The sequence below is a fragment of the Dermacentor andersoni genome, chromosome 4 (genome assembly GCF_023375885.2).
Source record: "Dermacentor andersoni chromosome 4, qqDerAnde1_hic_scaffold, whole genome shotgun sequence".
Classification (NCBI taxonomy): Eukaryota; Metazoa; Arthropoda; class Arachnida; order Ixodida; family Ixodidae; genus Dermacentor; species Dermacentor andersoni.
Window position 1 is genome coordinate 106,484,105 of NC_092817.1, and position 19,223 is coordinate 106,503,327.

Sequence of the window (19,223 nt, forward strand, 5' to 3'; positions counted from 1 at the left end):
CGCACTTGGAATGTATACGGAACGTCACGGCGGCGATGACGGCGAAAATTAGCCTCGTGTAATTATGTAATTGCTATCGCAATGAAACAGAAAGCTTGGGTCATTTAAAAGCGACAACGTCACCTCTATTTGTCTGGTACGGTGCTTCATCTATCCTGTAAAGAACGAAATAACGTATTTTTTTTTTTTTGTCTCTTGAAGAGGCTCACCCTTTTCATTATATATAGCCCCTATAAGAGCGTACAAATGGGCGACCTATACAGAAATCCTGCACGGCTGGCTGCGCAATTTCAGCCAGCCGGGCAGGTTTTATTCAAATGCTCAGGTCTCTTGAAATTTGAATCACCTATAAAAGGGTGAATGAGTGTTTTAGATCAGGGGACGCAAGCCGCACCCATGCGTTGGGGGGGGGGGGGGGGCGCATACTCTACTGTGAGCCCTTCGCGCTCTTTTGCGCCCGCTTCCGGTTCTGTTGCAAACGTGCCAGGCGTCCTCCAGCGCTTGGGTGCGGCTTGCGTCCACTGACATAAAACTCTGTAATAACATAACGCTTATGTGCGAACGTGCACGAGCGCTTGTGCACTTGCATGTGCGTGCATGCGTGCGCACCAGCGCCATTCCAACGATAACCTCATCGCAACACAACTGCACAGTCACTTCACCTCGCCGCATGATCGAGCCTGATCCCTGAAGCATGCGACTGCGGTTCTTCGCCAGGTCAGCATCACGTACAACGCACTCGTGGCCGACAACTTCTGGGTGCAGCGAACGGACGCTGACAGGGAAGCCGTGAGCCGCATCTTGCGCGCGCTGCAGGACGCGGTGCGGAACGGAACGCGTGCCTCGCCCGCCATACCCGTGCGCAAATCCCTCGTCTACATGCTGGACGAGACGCGGCCTGTCGCCTGGCCCGAGGCGCCGCTCGACTTCCGAAGCGGTCTGCTCCTCCTCTACGGTGAAGGGGTGGACAGCGAGCACGGCTTTTTCGGCCACTGGCTCTCGAGCCACCGCACGATCCAGGCCTCCTACGGACGGTAAAATTGTGCTCCTCGTCTGATTTCTTATGCAGCGGTACTTTGCGCCACTCAGCGTGTGTTCTTCGTCGCCGGCTTTCGATCCTTGCCCCCTCGAAGCCCTTTCCCCCCTCTGGCGTGGCACTTGCATTCTTTACCTGGACGCCATTGGACGTCGACCTGTTTAAATGCGAAAGCATTTCTATGCTTACCCAACGGGAAAAATTTGGAGGACGCTTAAGCTTCGCCTTTAAGAATAGAACGAGACAGCATTCAAAGATCCCTGACGGCTTCTCACGCTTCCCGGCAACTGCAGCCTATGCAACCGTAATGTTACCGAGCAACGCTGGCTGCAAACGCTAGGCACGAAATCGCGAGGGCGAGCTCTCTAATAGAAACGCGGCCTCTTGCATGGGCCGCGGAGGCGAGCGCCATCTGGATGGTGTTGTCAGAAGGAACCAAGCGCAACACGTCGCTCTACGAATGGTAGAAACACTGGAAAAGGGCTTTATGTTTGAGTTTCTGCATAACAGAATTATGTTTTCTGGTATATTCAAATTACAATCAGACGCTATCATGTCTGCAGGTTGTGTTTAGTTAGCGCTTTACGATTTTCATGACGCATCCTACTTTGATGAATTATTTCGGTAACGCCTCTGCGCCACGGAGAGGGCCTGCGTGGTTGTGGTTCGGAATGAGTTTTCGCCAAACAACGTCTATACAAGGCGCCGACACCGGATTTCTTGCGACACGGGACCCTTTTAACGCTTTCGCGTTAAAAACCGTCTGTCCCATAAGACGACCGCTTTCAAGATAGCGACCGCAGAAGCGAGTGAATTCACCTTCGTGCTGAATATCGCTTCAGCGCGTCAACGAAGCGACGAGAACACAGCGCTCACGGAACTCTCAGCACACGTCACCCTTTGCTCCGTTCGCAGATCGCTTTAAATATACGGGCCCACGCTTCTCCAACGCAAGGCTCAACCAGACGTACGCGTTCCAATGCGTCCGCACACGCCGCGCTGACTCGACGTCGCGTGGCGCCCGACGGAGGAAGAGGGCGCGCACCCAAACGATGCACGAGTTGCCGCGCGTAGCCGCGCGTCTCGTCGCGGCGGCGCAGTGTTGCTAGCTTGCCATGTTCAAGGCAGTCTAGCCTTCGCTTAACGGCCACGTTAAGCAATGTGTTACATATTAGACAGTTTTAGTTTAGCGTCAGCAACTATAGCGTACGCTATACGCTATAATATAGCGTACGCTAAGCAGCGCACGTTTTCTACAATTTTAGTTGACCGGCGATATCTTCGAATCTCAGAGGCCATATGCCGTTGTTGCGGCTATTTCGCGCCATTAGCGACAGGTGGCGCTGACATCTCGAATGTTTCTTTCGTTAGGCTTCGACTCGTTCGAAACGAGAAGCGATCTCGAAAACACCACGAGGTTATCCATAATACTCTGTCGTCGAAGCGGCCTGAGACTAAGCGAAAGCCGTTTACACAGTCATTTGCTACGAACGAAGTGCATTTTACAAAAGCAACGCCAAATTCAATTCGAAGCGGGCAGCCGGGACCGCCGCCATGTTTCCCGCAAGCTCCGCAAACCCCGCAACAACGCTAGGGTGACCCGGTATTGCCTGAACGTCGCGCGAAGAGTCGTTCCGGAAGTGACGTTGGCTTGCAGTGGTCATGTGAGGTGTGTCATGCTACTGACGCGAGCGGCAGCTTCCGGCGCGGGCGCAAAAATTCTAGCGGTTGTAGGTCTCCACGCCGCCGCGCGCCGACACGCGAAACAGCCTCCGCGCCTGACGCCGTACGCGCCCAGGCGTGGTGCGGCGCGTGCGGGCGCATTGGAACGCGTACGTCTGGTTGAGCGGCGAGAACACAGCGCGCGGAGCTATCAGCAGTTGTCACTCCCTTATAGGCGCTCTCTGTCGGCATCGCAAATCGGTTTCAAGATACGGTCCGCGCGGCCGTGCCATACATAGCCACCACACCATACGCAGCCGCCGCCGAAGTGCGTTTGGTCACAGTTTGTAATGGTTCGACGCTGATGGATAAGGCGCTAAATAGTGATAATGGCTTATAATGATCGGGACGTATCGGCGCGCCCGTCGCCGCCGCCTGCAGCAGTATTTTGCTTGCGTCGTAAATGCACTTTGCGCCGCCGTCCGCCCCAGTTCGCGTCGCCCCAGCGCTATCGTTTCGACTGGCGTAAAGTCCCTTGATGATTTGAAAGTAGCGACACTCTTTGAACTCTGCCGCCGCCGCGCGACCTCCTCGCCTCCTCCTCGCCCCTTGCGCGTTCCCCCCGCGGCAACCAGTTTTGCCCCCGTTTTTCTGCGCGACGATTGGTCTCCCTGCCGTTGCCCTTGGAAACGCGCGGATCTTGAGTTTTGCTTGTGTTTTTCTTTTTCGTTCGCGCCATTTTCCTCCTGAGCACGGCTGGCTCGGCGCTTTAGCTGGGCGTAGCGAACGTTGTACGCTGTGTTTCCTGCTCTATGTGCTAGCGCTATACCAGGCTGTAGCGCATATAAGTAACAGCAAGAAGCCTGAACATGGTTATGCCGTTTTTATGATACCACAGCGAAAGCGTGACGGCTTGCGCAGGAAGCAGTGGCTGCATGACATTGGCCGAAAGAACTTTGTGCCGACAAAAAACAGCGTTGTTTGTGTGGTGAGGCGTCTTTCTTATAGCTCGTAGCAAAGCATCCCGTAATGCTGCATTTTTTTGTCATTCTTCCGGCCTGCTCACCAACGTTTTTCTTGCGGCTGTCCTCAGTATGCTTAATATTCTGGGGCGGCTCCATCACTTCGCACGTCGCTAACTGTTGTTATTCAGTCGGAAGTGCAGCATTATAGATTCTGCTTTGCGCCCTGAAAAAATTAGTGGCAAGTATACCCGTGGTATTGCAGGTGATGAGCGTTAGCTGGTCAACATTGAGTTTTTTTTAAGCTTTAAGGCGAAAGCCGTTAGATCTCTATGTTTCAAGGTCGCGTTGTAAACTGGAAGTATCATGTGAGCCAAGGAAGGCCGGAGGTGACCCAAAGCATGTCCACCCCAGCATAAGGGAATCATTAACCAAGTTAATTATTGAATCATTAGTGATTGACGTAAGGTCGATTAGGGAGGATTAAGGTTGATTAAAGTGTATTGAAGAAGATTAAGGTGGATTGGAGTGCATTAAGAAGTATTAAGATGCATGAATAAAGATTAAGGTGGGTGGAGGAGGATTAAGGCAGATTATGGTGGATTAAAGTGAAAGGTTGATGAAAGGGTATTAAGACCGATTAGGGTGCACGAACAAGGATTAAGGGGATTAAGGTGGATAAAGGGAGATTAAGGTCGATTAATCTGGATTAAGGTGAATTATGGTTGATATAGGAGGACTAAGACCGATTAAGATGGATTAGTGTAGATTAAGGTGGATTAGGGACCATGGAGTGCGATTAGGTTTGATAGAGGTGGAAAAAAAAGGTGCATGAATAAGGATTAAGGAGGATGGAGTATTTAGGTGGATTAGGGTGGACTAAGGTGAATTAGGGTTCATTGAGTGTTAGGACCGATTAGTCTACCATAATCCTCCTAATGCACATTAATCCACCGAATCCACATTCATCGACCTTAATCCTCCTTCATTCGCATTAATCCACCATAATCCACGAAAGACCTCCTTAATACACCCTAATCCAGCTTCATCGACCTTAATCTACTCTAAGCTTCCTTAATGCACTTTAATCCTCCTTAATCAACCCTAACGCTTCCTCATTCACTTTAATCTACCCTAACCGGCTATAACCGTCCTTAATCCACCCGAATCCGCATTCATCTACCTTAGTCCACCCTAATCCTCCTTATTCCACCCTAATCCTCCTTCATTCACTTTAATTCACCTCCTTAATGTACCTTAATCCTTCTTAATCCACCATTATCCTCCATCATGCACTTTAATCTACACTAATCCACTATAATCGTCCTTAATGCACCTCAACGCGCCTTCATCCACCCTAATCCACCTTCATCGACTTTAGTCCAACCCAGTCTTCCTTTATGCACCTTAATTCACCTTTATTCACCCTAATGCACCTTCATCGACTTTAATCCACTTTAATACACCCGAATTCATCTTAATCCAATCACTAATCAATCATTACTTTGCTAATCATTAATCATCTCTTATACGCGGGTGCACATGCTTTGGTTCGCTTCCCGCCTTCCTTCGGTCACGTGATATTTTCTGTAGCTCACAACGGGACCTTGAAACAGAGGTCTAAGGCTTTCGCTTAATAAGCCACAGACAAAGGGATGTGTCACAAGCAATACTAGATCAGAAGCACGAAGTAAAGCATCTGATCATGTGGCAGAAAAAATGTCTGGAGTACAGAACTCGCCTCAAAGCACCCTTTACATCGGTATAGCCCGTTCATACGGCTTTAAGAAAAAAGCAACCTCCTCGTAAACGTTGCCTCCAGCATTATCGATGCTGTTATTATCATTTCTCAAAATTTTCAACCCCACTGGGACGCGCAACTGGCCCAAAATAACACGCCTCCATAGAATCCTGCGGCCCGTCCGCTGGAGCCCAGGAGGAATAGCGCGCCGTGCGCAGCCGGCGGGCGAGGAGAATCGAGGAGGAAAGCGCCGCGAGGAGGAGAGTGTCGCTACTTAGACTGGCGGGATCAAGTTTCATAAGATTAATAACTACACCGGGCCGCGTGGAGATGAGCAAGTGGCACAATGCTTGCGCTTAGTTAAAACACGTTGGCAGGCTAGTTGGTTAGAATCCGTGGTAGAGTGTATAAGCGCGACTGAACGAGGACGTAGAAAGAAACAGATACACAGACACGGCGCTTCACTTTCAACTATAGATTTTGTTTTCGCACGCGTCGATAAATATATACCATGCGAGCGGAAACAAACGTAACAGCAAAAAAAGAACATGCAGTGGTGCATTTTGATGAACCGTACACGTGTGCAAGGCATGGCGAAAACATGTGCTGCAATGGTCACAAAGATAATCCGAGGAATCGAATCTCCCTTTCAGATAGCGACACCGAAGGCTCGCTTACGCACTTTTGTTCCAATTTTGCAATCTCGTAGGCCTCCACAATGTCCCTCGTCATCCTGCTATCAGCCTTATACAGAATGGAAGTGCTTTCAAACGTGCTAGCAGGAACAATCTCGGCAGTGAATATCCACATGACCCGAGATTACCCTAGTGACGTTATATCGATGCTCTTTTAATCTCTCATTGATGCATCTGCCGGTTTGACCAACATACGTTCTTCCGCATGGAAGTGGAATGGCGTAGACAACGTTATGAGTACAAGTTACAAATTGTTCGCGATGTTGAGTAGAACATGCGTGCCTTTTGTTATTCTGTGTTAACCTGTTTGCATAGCTTCTGTAGACGCTCAGGGGCAGAAAAAACCCTGTCCACCCCCGATTTCGCCGCTATTCTTCTGAGATTATGTGAAATGCAATGAATATATCGTACCACAGAAACTTTCTTTCTTCTAGCATTGGCACTGCTTCCATTCGACGCGTTTTTGCACTTCCCGCTTAAGCCATCCGCTACAACAGTGAGCATACGAATTGGGTAACCAGAGTCTGCCAGGCGCTTAGCCTGATCTCTGAAACTGGCTTCCATTTTGTGGTCACATGACTTCGTCAGAGAACTGTTGAAACACGGTGTTACTACTGCACGTTTTACAAGTTTTGAATGAGCGGAAGGAAATGGTAGGACTGGCTTATTGCCTCTTGGCTGATAACTCCAGCATGGAGCTATTTTCCGGCGAAAAAGCGGCGGTCGGGCGATTTGCGGCGTCCTCCAGGAGGCCGGCGGCCAAAACGTAGCCGTTCGTCGCCAATCAAGCCGAGCTTAATAATGTCACCGGCGGCCAGCCGCCGGCGGAAGCGGCGAACGCAGGCGGGCAGCGCGGACCAATCAGGGCTCGACTGCATCCGACTTCCGGTTGAAATCATGGTGACGGCCACCGCCTGCTTTTCGTTGTATGCATGTGCAGCACGACTATGGCACGCCGCCGTGTCGCCGCGCCGGCGCTCGCCGCCGAAAGTTCGTCAGGAAAGTTCGCTCCATGTGGGTCGGCCTTAAAGGCCGGCCCACATGGAGCCCGGTCTATAACGCGTCTACTCCGTTGTCGTTTACTCGGTTGCTGGTAACTCATCTTGGGTGCGATCGGAGATCGTTGCTTGAAACGCGCGTTTATTTTGCTTTGAGTTTCGCTTCACGCGGCTGGCGACGTCGGAGCGGCCTAGTCCATGGCGTGAGGCGAAGCAAACTGAACGCGCGTTTCGAACAACTATCTCCGATCGCGCCCCTCGAATAGGTACTGCAGACATCGTAACTATTTGTACAACGTTACACCGGCATAGTAAGATCTAGTTTAGTGCCTATGTGATCCGGCGAACAGTATATACGAGTACGCCAAATGGGAACAACGCAGACATTTTACACTTCGCCCATTTACGCGTACTGCGTTATTTCGGGCATTAAAAGAAATCGGTATTTTTTGTTCTTTTGGTCAGTCTCAGCTCCATGTTCCTCCTCCTTACTTTTAGAAACAAAGATAAATTCACTGACAATTGCAATACTCCCTCATGCGAAATTTGAGCGTGGTTCTGAACGTGTTTTCCTTTCGCGACATATTGAGGCATCGCACCGATGACTAGCGCGGCGCTATATGTAGACCAGCCACACAGTTGCCGCTTCCCGCCAACTGCAGCGTATGCAACCGTAATCTTTACCAGGAAACGCTTGCGGTGAACGCTGTGTTGCGAAGGCGAGCTTTCCGGTTCTTTTCTTTCCCTCGGACGGCCGGCCCCGTCGCTGCCGCGGATGCGTGGGCGTGAGCTCCGTTTCGTGGTGTTTCAAGGCGGCTTCCTCCGCTTTTCTGCGCGTGCTCTCTTCGCTAACGCAGTCTTCTGCTTTTCTCCTCACCCTTTCGCCATGCCCTCCTCCGCTTTCCACCTCGCGCTCTCTTCGCTATCACCTTCTTTCATTTCCCGGTGCGCTCCACGTTCGCTCAGTTACGCCGAGGGAAGAGGAGGTGTGCTGACGCTCAACGCAGGAATGGGCGCCTAAGAGCTGTGCTCTAAAAAGTCAGTATTCCACTTGCAGGCACTGGTCGGAGTTAGCTGAAAGGGTAACGCTGGATCGTGAGGCCTTTGTCGTGGGCAGAAAATACGATAAAGATTCGACTAGTGTTTGTAGTCACATATCCCCCTGAGTGCCGGCTATGGGGCATTTGTCCAATATATTGGATATCAAATACTCCGTCACTACACAGGTGCAGCATGTTTTAGCCCGTAAAACCGAATTGTCCAATATTTTAGACACCTACTAGCGCCACCTATAAAGTTTTGTTGAAAATGCATTAGTAGTTTGGCCACCAGGGGTGTTTGCAATGGCGGCATTCAGCAGCACGGCTTTCTACGGCAACCGCCGAAAAAGTAAATTCTATTTATCATACTTTATCGCTCGTTCTTTTTCTGTAATTAAATTTTGATTAATAAACAGATTTTGCACTTTTGAAGCCATTTGCAATATTAAGTTTGCCCTTTGCTACCGCATACCCACCACCACAAGAATGACCGAGTAGAGTTCCAGTGTCCAATATATTGGACATCATGCTTTGCTAAAACAGCCGATAATTGTGAAATACTAAAATTCACTTTTCGTCTCTGTAACGTAAACATCAATTTCTGAAAAGCTCACAAAAATCTGTAAACTTTAATACACCTCGGAACTCAGTAGGATGTATATCTATCGAGCAATCGCGTTTGATTCAAAAATTACGATGTTCTATAGTACCTCTAGGGTTTTTTTTTTTCTTTAACAGCCACTGTGAACTTCTTTGCGGTGCCTCCCCCGTATAGATCGTGGTACAAGGCTGCAGGCCTGGTGTACAGACTGGACACCAGCGCGCTGTCCACGTACAGCCCGGCGCAGGGCGTCATCTCGCTGGCGACCGCAGCAGCGGAGCCTCCCGTCTACTACAACACGGGCACGCCCGCCATGGCTTTCGGGGGCCTGGGCTTCGTCTACGCGCTCCGCCTGCTGCTTGCCATGGACGTCACCGTACTGCTCAGTTCAGCGGCGCTCGGCAGCCTGGTGGTCGCCGAGGACAATGACCACCTGGCACAGGTGCTGGACTGCTCCGACCACGAGGAGAAATATGCCGCGTTTCCGTTCCTGCCCGCGTTGGAAGCGGCACACGCAGCCTACGTGCAGGTATGAGCGTGGGCCACCCGGCACACGTGGCGGCGTGTCATTGCGCGAGTCATTCGCGCCGATCCCCAATTTGCGGATATCGCTTGCAAGTACAGTAGCAGCGCAGCATCTGTCAGCACATTGCGTAACAGGTGTTGTTGCAAGCTCTTGAGGCAGTCGAAATAAAGTTATCGTTAAGCACAGAGATAAGAACACGCGTGAACTTGCATTTTTCCGTATAACAAGGCAAGAAGGATGACTATGTATCTGAGCCCCCTATATAACCTGTGTCCTAACTACGCAGACCAGCCTTATTTAAAGAAAAAAAAAGGGGGGGGGGGCAGTTCGAGATACGACGATGTCACCAACGGTGTTTTGTTAGCAGTCGCCTTGCCCAACCTTGTGAACTTCTTTATTTTCGTTAATTGTTAATTTCGTGCGCGACGTATGGCGGCGCTGCAAACGACGCACCAGTGACGTCAGTTGGGGGACCCGCCTTTGTCGTCTGCTACGTTCCGGCTATAGAATAGCGTCCTGTTCGTGCGTTTTCTCCTGCTCTGACTTTGTATCGCGTAGCACAGTGCTCTCCAATTACTGTCTGTATTTTTATAGCTTTATTTGTATAAATGACAGCATTCGGAAGACAAAAACGTTGTATATTTAACGTATATACTATACCACCACCTGATGCGGTAGCGCTGCTTAGCTCGAGGTCGATGATTCGTTCCAGGCCGTGGCGGTCCCATTTAGGTATAGATGTAAGTATGCGCGAAATGCGGGAACGCTCGCATGTGCTTACATTTAGTTGCACGTTAAAGAACCACAGGTGGTCAAAATAAATCCGGAGTCCACCATTACGACGTGCCTCATAGTCATAGTGTGGTTTTGGCACGTAATATCGCGCTACTTCATTTCTTTAGTGAAAAAAAAAATCTCCTATAAGCACAGACCTCGGGGGCAGGGACGAGATCTCATGACTCAGTCATAAAACATCGCACCGAGCGAGTAAATGACAGTCCACGCAATTTCTGGAACTGAAGCACGATCGCGGGACTCATTCACAAGATTTCACGGTGGCTAAGTGACATTGTAGTTGAATACAAATTTTAAATATCGCTAACAATTCTAGTCACTTTGTGTTGCACACATAAAGCATCATCTGAGCAGAAAAATATAATTTTTTTTTTCACTGACAAGCGGTTTATCTCGAACATTAGTTGCGCCATGCTCTATCATGTTTAGCAATCGTTAAACATGCTTAACACTATTTTTCTTGCTATATTGTTTGTTTAGGTTAGCATATAGGACTATTTATGTTCAACGCACTTAGGCTGCCGGAGACCACTCGGAAGACGTCAGTTTATCAGGGTAGAAATAAAAATATCGTTATAACGAAAAGAAAACGCAGGAACGTGCGTGAGCATTTTTTTGCGCCTATGTACCTTTACCCTGACCCCTCCCTCCTCTTTTATTTTTCCTAGTGTGCTAAGCACTCCAGAGGTTTATTCGTTCAAGTACACCAGCCAGCCTGAACTTCTGAACTTTTATTTTTGTTCTGGTTTTAAATACGTATTAATTATTTATTTATTTAAACATACTGCCAATCCCAAGAAGGTATTATTGCAGGGAGGGCAATAAAAAAACGTACAATACAACAAATACAAATCGAAAGTGAGTATAAACCGCCGTGGTTGCTCAGTGGCTATGGTGTTGGGCTGCTGAGCACGATGTCGCGGGATCGAATACCGGCCACTGCGGCCGCATTTGGATGGGGGCGAAAACACCCGTCTACTTAGATTGAGGTGCACGTTAAAGAACCACAGGTGGTTGAAATTTCCGGAGTCCTCCACTACGGCGTGCCTCATAATCAAAAAGTGGTTTTGGCACGTAAAACCCCATAATTTAATTTTTTAATTTTAAGAGTGAGTATACAGGCGGACTAATTTCTTGTGGAGTAGTGAAAGTATTGCAGTGTTGCTGTATGATGCGCTTACAGAACAAAGTATATTGAAACTGATATAATCAAAAGTTGTCACCTGTTTTTATAGCGCTAATTCTCATGCATGGCTGGATGAACTTCGCCCGGAAAATGTGCTTGCTACCCGTGGTAGGGGCGAAGAAAGAAAGAAAATTACTCTGAGCCGACTAACTCACAGGGGCGAGCTGTGTCACTGTCACGCTGGAAGTAATTAAGCCTAATTAACATTTTCTTGCGATGGTCAGCACAGCAGCACAAGACTACGTAACTTTGTTTTGCCCCCTGTAGTTTTGTACGCCCTTCCATCAGACGTCCCAGAACGCATTTTGGGTCAATGCTGCTAAAGCAGTGCATGCATTAACGCACCGCAGCGACCGCCTTGTTTCTTCAGAATTGCGTCTACCGTCCTTCGTGATATGCTTAAAGCGCTGGGCTGCAACCGGATCGGAATGCCTGCGGCCAACGGAGTGGGTGATCGAACGCGCAGCACGCGCTGCAGGACGGATAAACACGGTATTACAGCCCAGACGCAGTAGCTTAAGGTCAAATGCAGCACTTTATCGTGGAAAAAGGGCCGACAAATCACTATGAGTGCGCCGCGACAACGGAGCACTAATGACGAGTAACGAACGCCGTACATGTATACGTGTGCACACTGATGACTATATATAGCCGACGACGCCAGGAGCAATCCACACTATAAGCGTGGTGATGACGGCGGCTCCATTCAATTTCGCAGGAAATAGTGGCCGGGAACATTCCGTATATACTGTCCTACAAGCCTCCCGACACGCATTTCAAAAACTCGAGTAGAGTAGGTCGGTCGACGAAGCCATTAAGTTGCGTTCACGTAGCGAGCGCGAGCGCCCGGCGTCGCAGCGGAGTCCTCCCCCTTCTGACGTCACACGCGAGAGGGCACCACTCAAAGATCGCGGGGCTAATAGCCAATTATAGTCACTAATCTAAATTGATAAGTTCGTGCATAATTGCGTAAGCTCGAATGTCAAATTGTGCATGTAATTCGAAAATATCATATTTGTTGGGCGCTCGGTTTAGCGAAGGAATAGTTGTGAAACCGCGAAACCTGCTGCTCTACGGGTTTGCGACAGGCAAAACAGTTGCTTTCAATGAGCTTATTTAAGGCTACTGCTTTATGATGCGAGTGGGAGTGCCAGTCACGCGGTATCTTTCATATTTCGCCGGATTTATTTATCAGTCGGCAAAATTTAGTACGCAATTAGTACGTCGCTGAAGATACTGCACTTAGATGTTCCTTAGCTGTGCCTACAAATGCCTCGTTGTCACTTTGATAATTAGGGCACTACATCTAGTTAGATAATTACAATTACCTGATTAAATATCAACGAAAGAATTACTGGCGGCTACTCCACTCTACTGGAAACAATATGCACTAGACTTTCTTCAAGTAAAGCAACTGCTGTATATTAAAATCTCTGTGCATGATAGTTGGGACACCATGCATATATTTATAACATCTGCATGCAAGTAGCGATGTTTCTATCCCTAATAAATGGTGTATTAGCGGAGCATTTTTTTTTTCATGAGTCGTTAGCATTGCTTACTGAAAAGAGAAACAATACTGAGACAGATATCATTCACATGCATTTCAAATGCCGTTGATAAAAGAGTCTGCCGAAGGGGTCACTGAAGTCGGCAGGTATTTCCAGGGTCAAAAAATCACGCAAAGCAATTTGAAGCGAGGTGAACATACAGCAACATATTCATACTGTAGGCGTAGGCTATCCATAGCCTTAGAAATAATTAATTTATTACCTCCTTTTTTTTTCAAAAATATAACAAACTTTGTCCTGTGTGTATATTTAAATATATTATAGGTATATGTACGTGGTGTTTACACTAGAAAATTAAAACAATGTGGTAGTGAGAAAATACGAATTAGGCTGGTGCTTCTGATGCGTTTTTTTTATCCTCCTATTGTCAAAATTTGCAGGAATAAAGTGAAAGCATGAATTAAATGTCGTGCACGTCCACGCCAACGATGATGCAGTAAGCTATTAACCACAACCAAATTTTAAGTGAAAAGGTAGAGGCAACTCAAAAGAAACTGCAAATGCACATCATGATGTGGGTGACAAAACTCTGGTAATTACACCTTAGGTGGGGGGAGGGGTAGCCTGCGGCTTCGCCAGGAGGGGGGGGCTCTACGCCCCCCCCCCCCCGTAGTCGGCGCATATGGCTGTCGCCTTGTCACTTATTTCGCGGTCGCCAAGTCAGCCATAGAGTATAGTGTTGATTCCTTGAAACCATTTTTGAGAGCGCTGCTGTAGCGAGCACGAGTCAACGGGCGTGCTGTTCTTGCAGTACAACACGTTGTGGAGCTAGTTGGTTCATAGCTTTCAAAAGATGAAGCGCCAACAGAAACAGCATACCAATGAAGAAACAAACAATAACAGGACAAGGCACGACAAGGTGCCTTGTCCTGCCATTGTTTGTTTTTTCAATGGTACGCTATTTTTGTTGGTGCTTTATCTTTTGAAGAGTGCTGTTCTTCAAAATTATGGGGTTTTACGTGCCAAAACCACTTTCTGATAATGAGGCACGCCGTAGGGGAGGACTACGGAAATTTCGACCACCTGGGGTTCTTTAACGTGCACCTAAATCTAAGTACACAGGTGTTTTCGCATTTCGCCCCCGGCCATAGAAATGCGGCCGCCGTGGCCGGGATCAGATCCCGCGACCTTGTAGTTCTTAATGCCCACTATGCGGTGCGATCATTTCTGAGTTTTTTAGAATATTTAAAGATTCCCTGTGGCAGATGGCATAATTTTGGCCCTTGAGCTGGATTATTCATTATGCGGACATTACTTAATGCACGAGAAATCGAAACGCATAACCAACTAATTGGTAAAAATTCACTAATTCGCTTTTTAATTAATTACATTACGGCACATATTTGAACTTAATAATTGTAGCCGGTGAGCTTGCAAGGCATATTCACTTTGAACAAATTTTGAGGATGGCACGGCTAATTTCCGAGATGTGCGCCATCAAACTCCCCGTTAACTTGCACTGTTGTTTCACTTCTATTAAAAAATGATATTTCATGCATTGAGGCACGAAAGTCGCTGGAACACCTATGTGTTTGGTCTGACACTGTGGGAAGTAATTTTATCTAAACTTGTTTCGTACTGGCAATTAACTTCAAGTGGTTACGCCTTGCAAGTTCACCGGCTAGAATTCGCAAGGTGCAAAATTCGCTGTGAAGTAATCAGTGAGTCAATCAGTAATCCTCTGTTAATTAGCAGAAGACGTATTTCGCTGTCCCGGGATAATAACGTCCGCTTCGTCGAATAATCAAGCTCAAATAAGGACAAGAATTGGGCTTTCTGCCACAAGCGATGTTTAAAAATTACCTAAACCTTAAATATGATCACCCAATATATGATTTGCAAGTGGTTCTTGTACTATTACCAGTGCTGATGAATGAATGAATTCACTCATTTCAGAGAGGATAGCTCCTGGCCTAAATAAAAAAAAATGAAGACGCATTAGGATGCGGGAGAATTAAGAAAGGGGGTAGGAATACGACAGTAAAATGATTTCTCTATATGTGATAGAGAACACCAGACTCCTGGGCCACTGCATGAGTGCCAAGGATACCTCCGTAGATTCCTTCTTTGTGGGAGTGAACCATCCTTTGAAGAGCTGACGCTGCAATTCCATCATGCATAGACCCTCGCTGCTTTACGAAAGGCTCGACAGTTCCAGAAGATATTACTGTGGTTGGGTGGGGGATTTTCGCACTTGCAAATCTACTGCAGAGCCCTGAAGATGTAAGCTAGGGTTCCGCGGTGGAGGCTCCGCGAGCTCCTCCGTGATGTGGTTGTGGTACACACTGTAGCGATTGACATCCGCGTCCTTTACCTATACGCAGTCCGTCAGCGGCACCGTAGAGCCGCGGTTGAAAGGCTTGGAGGACTTCACCGCAGAGCAGGTCTTCTTCATGACCATGTGCTTCAGTCTGTGCCAGGAGGACGGCGCTGGGAGGCGCTGGTCGCCCCCCTGCAATGCGGCTGCGCGCAACTTCGCGCCCTTTGCCGCGGCCTTCCGTTGCCCCGACAAGTCGGCCATGAACCCGGCGGACAAGTGCCGATTCCTGGAGAGCGATCAGGCAGCGGAGAATTCGCGGAGCAATAGGAAATGACGTCACATCGACGAGTCAAGATGCGCTGATTGCGAGAACGTTTGGTGCAGCGGAGAGGTCTTGAGAGCGAGCGTGAATTTAGCGGATCTACATACTTCTGCGCGTCCCAGGCGCGTGCGCGCCCGATTATTTGACTTTGCTAGCTCCTCCTGTTTTTATACCGCTTGCTTGTATCTTGATGCAGACATGATGCAGGCGAGCCAAATGTATTCAGCGATGTATACGATGAAGCAAGTGCGCTGCACAGCTTTCTGCGACGGACTTGTGCAGACGTTGATTTGTGTCTGTTTGCAGCATATATATATGTGCGTAAATATTGCATTTATTTATTTAAGGATACCTTACAGCTCCCTAGAGGCATTGTGCAATGGGGGAGAGCGCACTCAAAGATTATAACATGTTCAATAGTTAGAATACATATGTGAATATATATATATGAGGGCGAATCAGAAAGTTCTTGCCCCTATTTTTTATTAGCCAAAAATAAAGCTGCAAATACGAAGTCAACATACCCATTCCCAGCGGTGGATCTTTGCTGGATCGGCCCGGCTTTATCTGCCGGTAGCTCCGTGGCACGGCGTTGCTGTCAGTTGTTGAAGATGGCGGTTGTGCTTCATGCGTTCACGGCGTACGAGCAAGGAGGCGGGACTCTGTTTTTATGGTGCAAAGGACCAACGCCCATCGAAATCCACAGGGAAATGCAGCGCACGTATGGGGAAATTGTCTCGCTTTGAGAAGTGTGAGGTGGTGGTGTTGCGAGTTCGCAAAATGCCGTGAAGACTTGCATGACAATAAGCGTTTGGGGAGGCCGCGCCCGTGCGGATTCTACCACAGGGGCATCTCAAATTTATTGCTGTGATGGGACAAATGTCTAAACCGGTCTAGGGATTATGTGGGAAAATGGTGTGTGTGCGTGTGCGTGTGCGCCTGTATGTGTGTGTGTGCGTGTGCGCCTGTATGTGTGTGTGTGTGTGTGTGTGTGTGTGTGTGTGTGTGTGTGTGTGTGTGGCGGGGGGGAGGGACTAGCCCCACCGGAGCCCCCCTTCCCCAGGCGGCGGCGACACCTTGAGTCTTGGCGGCGTCGTCGGCGAGCCGGACAACCGAGATTTGATCCTCCGGGCATTCACTGAGCAGCGTGGCCTCCCACTGCTAGGGCGCGGTGATCCTGGATGTAGGACTGGCGCTGTGTTTGATGGTGTGTGGTGCTGCGGGACATGCCCAGATAATGTGGTCGAGATGTGCGCGCGGCGCGTGGCATATGTTTTGCAGCTCGGTGTGAAGGCATCGGGGTAGATGTGATGATACAGGGACGGTGTAGGAAAGGTGCGCGTCTGTAAGAGCTGCCACGTGGTAGATTGATGCTTGTTGAGCGACTTGTCGGGAGGGGGCTATTCGAGGCGGTCTTTACGGTAGCACGTAGAATAGTACGTATATTTGTATTGTAATTACCCATATGTACCTTATTCAAAAATAGGGGCAAAGGCTATATGTGTGTGTTGCACCTCAGGGCGATCCCACCGTTAGCAACCAGTTTGTTGCGTTTGAAGGGCGATCCCACCGTTAGCAACCTGTTTCTTGCGTACACCAGGGTAGCGTACCGTACTGCTGCCGAGAAGTAGCGACGCCTGCCTTTCGAAGCTCGACCGACATTACTTATTGGGTAGCGTAGCGTTGTCGGCGGGCTGCAGGCATCCGGTAGACCATGGCGACCGAGCAAGGGCGAGACGACGATTTGCTAGTGCGAAACTTGCACGGTTTATTCAAAGGTAGTTGAAAGAAAATAAGAAGAGAATGAAGTAACAAGTATGAAGTATCTCAAAAGTACATTTCGGAGCCCCTTAAATAGGCTCTCTACAATCGTGTGGGCGGGATCTTGCTTCCGTCGATGACACGTGACAGGCACAGGGAGAAGGCCCCTCCTCCTGCAATACCGAGCACGGGAAGGAGAAGTCGATCCTCTTTTCGACGAATCCGGGGAGAGGGTCGGGTGAGTGACCTCTCCGGTAGCGTGGGGTCCGGCCACGAGAGGGGAAGGGGATGACGTCTCACCCATGGTGCCCGACCAAGTTGAGAGGGTAAGGGGATGACGTATCACCCACGGTGCCCGACCAAGTAGAGGGGAAGGGGATGACGTATCACCCACGGTGCCCGACCAAGTAGAGGGTAAGGGGATGACGTAGCACCCACGGTGCCCGACCAAGTAGAGGGTAAGGGGATGACGTAGCACCCACGGTGCCCGACCAAGTAGAGGGTAAGGGGATGGCGTAGCACCCACGGTGCCCGACCAAGTAGAGGGTAAGGGGATGACGTATCACCCACGGTGCCCGACCAAGTAGAGGGGAAGGGGATGACGATCACCCACGCTGCCCGACCAAGTAGAGGGTAAGGGGATGACGTATCGCTCTTGGCGTCCGGCCATACCTACAGTGTGTGTGTGTGTTTTGTGTGTGTGTGTGTTGTGTGTGTGTGCGAGCAGCCGTCGCAGGCTTGCTGCCATTCAAGCCTCCAGGATTCCTTCTCCTCTCTCTCAACTTTTTTTATTAGTGGCTTTGGAGCCAATGTTTCAATGGTAGTATTGGAGGCGGACGCCGCAGGAAGTAAAACCAATGTAGGCTATATTAAAAGCGCTCTCCTTTATTTAAAAGCCCCGGTAGAAATGCCCACGTGATGAGTTCCGCCTCTTTTAGTTCCTTTACATCAAAGGGTTTTCCATGTGTGTGCGCTTCTTATAATTTTATCTCCCGAAAACTATCTCTCGGCGGCCTATCGTCGCTGGCGGCGCCGGCGCGCGACGACAGATCGTAGGCCTCATGCATGCCATCGCAGCGAGCAGCTCTACATCATGACGATGTTATCAGCGTCGAGAAAAGTGCTACAGAAATTCTGAGGATTGCCTATTAACGGTTCAGCACTCTCTGGTTCGGCTCTTGCTTCGCTTTTGCTTGCTTATTTAGCTAGCTTATGCATGCCTACCCAATGCTGCATGTAATGTACTATTACACTACTATAAGGATTGCATGTGTTAACTTGACCAGTTATGTATTTATTTTGCAGATGTATCGTGTAAACTGAGCCGAAACGCCGTCACAACCGTATTTTTTTGCCATGCCGCAGTATTTTATGTTTATTTTCCTTTACTGTTGCGACCTTGATGCGGCGACGTCACCAGTCTTTTTTTTTTTTTTGACGCTGCCAATTATCTCCTCTTACAATGATTACATGTGTTAACTTTTTCTTTCCATTTTTGTTACCACCATGGCGCGACGATGGCGACGTAAGCAGCTTTTTGCATAGATGCATAGATTCGTTAGATATGCATAGATTATGCTTAGATAGATATGCTAGATATGCTTAGATGCATAGATTCGCATAGATGCATAGATTCGTTAGCGAAAGGCAAGACTCCCGGCCCGGATGGCCTTACTGCCGAATTTTATCAGTGTTTTTGTTCCCTCTTATCACCAGTATTACTTCAGGTGTGCCGTGAGGCCTTGGAAGTGGGGTACCCAACTGCCACAATGTACGAAGGGCACACTGTCCACATATCCAAAAGAGATGGTGAGACTAAATTGCAAAAAGTGCACTGATATCGGCCTATCTCCTTATGCAATGTGGATTATAAAATTTTTGCAAAGGTATTAGCTAACCGTTTGCAAGTCGTGATAAGAACTGTGGTCGGTGTTCATCAAACATGTGGCATCAGGGGCCGGTTCACTCGGACCAATATTCATGTTGCGAGATCGGTGCTATATAGAGTGTGCAGCTGAGGGGATTCGGCAGGTAGCAATGGTACAGCTAGATCTGGCTAAGGCGTTC

At 48.8% G+C, this 19,223-nt stretch overlaps 1 protein-coding gene across 1 annotated transcript; it reads left to right on the plus strand.

Annotated features, from left to right (window-relative positions):
* Positions 1 to 564: 564 nt before the first annotated feature.
* On the plus strand, positions 565 to 15,914 carry LOC126536562 (uncharacterized). The gene is made up of 3 exons (XM_050183582.3): positions 565 to 1,034; positions 8,910 to 9,264; positions 15,138 to 15,914. Exons 1-3 carry the CDS (start codon positions 880 to 882, stop codon positions 15,405 to 15,407), a joined length of 780 nt encoding a protein of 259 aa, XP_050039539.3. The 5' UTR covers positions 565 to 879; the 3' UTR covers positions 15,408 to 15,914.
* The last annotated feature ends 3,309 nt before the right edge of the window (positions 15,915 to 19,223 follow it).

Excerpts from the sequence above, each read along its gene's own strand:
- LOC126536562 (XM_050183582.3), top strand. The coding sequence starts at position 880 with ATGCTGGACGAGACGCGGCCTGTCGCCTGGCCCGAGGCGCCGCTCGAC. Across the intron at positions 1,035-8,909 it reads ATCCAGGCCTCCTACGGACG|ATCGTGGTACAAGGCTGCAG; the intron begins GTAAAATTGTGC and ends TCCCCCGTATAG. Across the intron at positions 9,265-15,137 it reads CACACGCAGCCTACGTGCAG|TCCGTCAGCGGCACCGTAGA; the intron begins GTATGAGCGTGG and ends ACCTATACGCAG.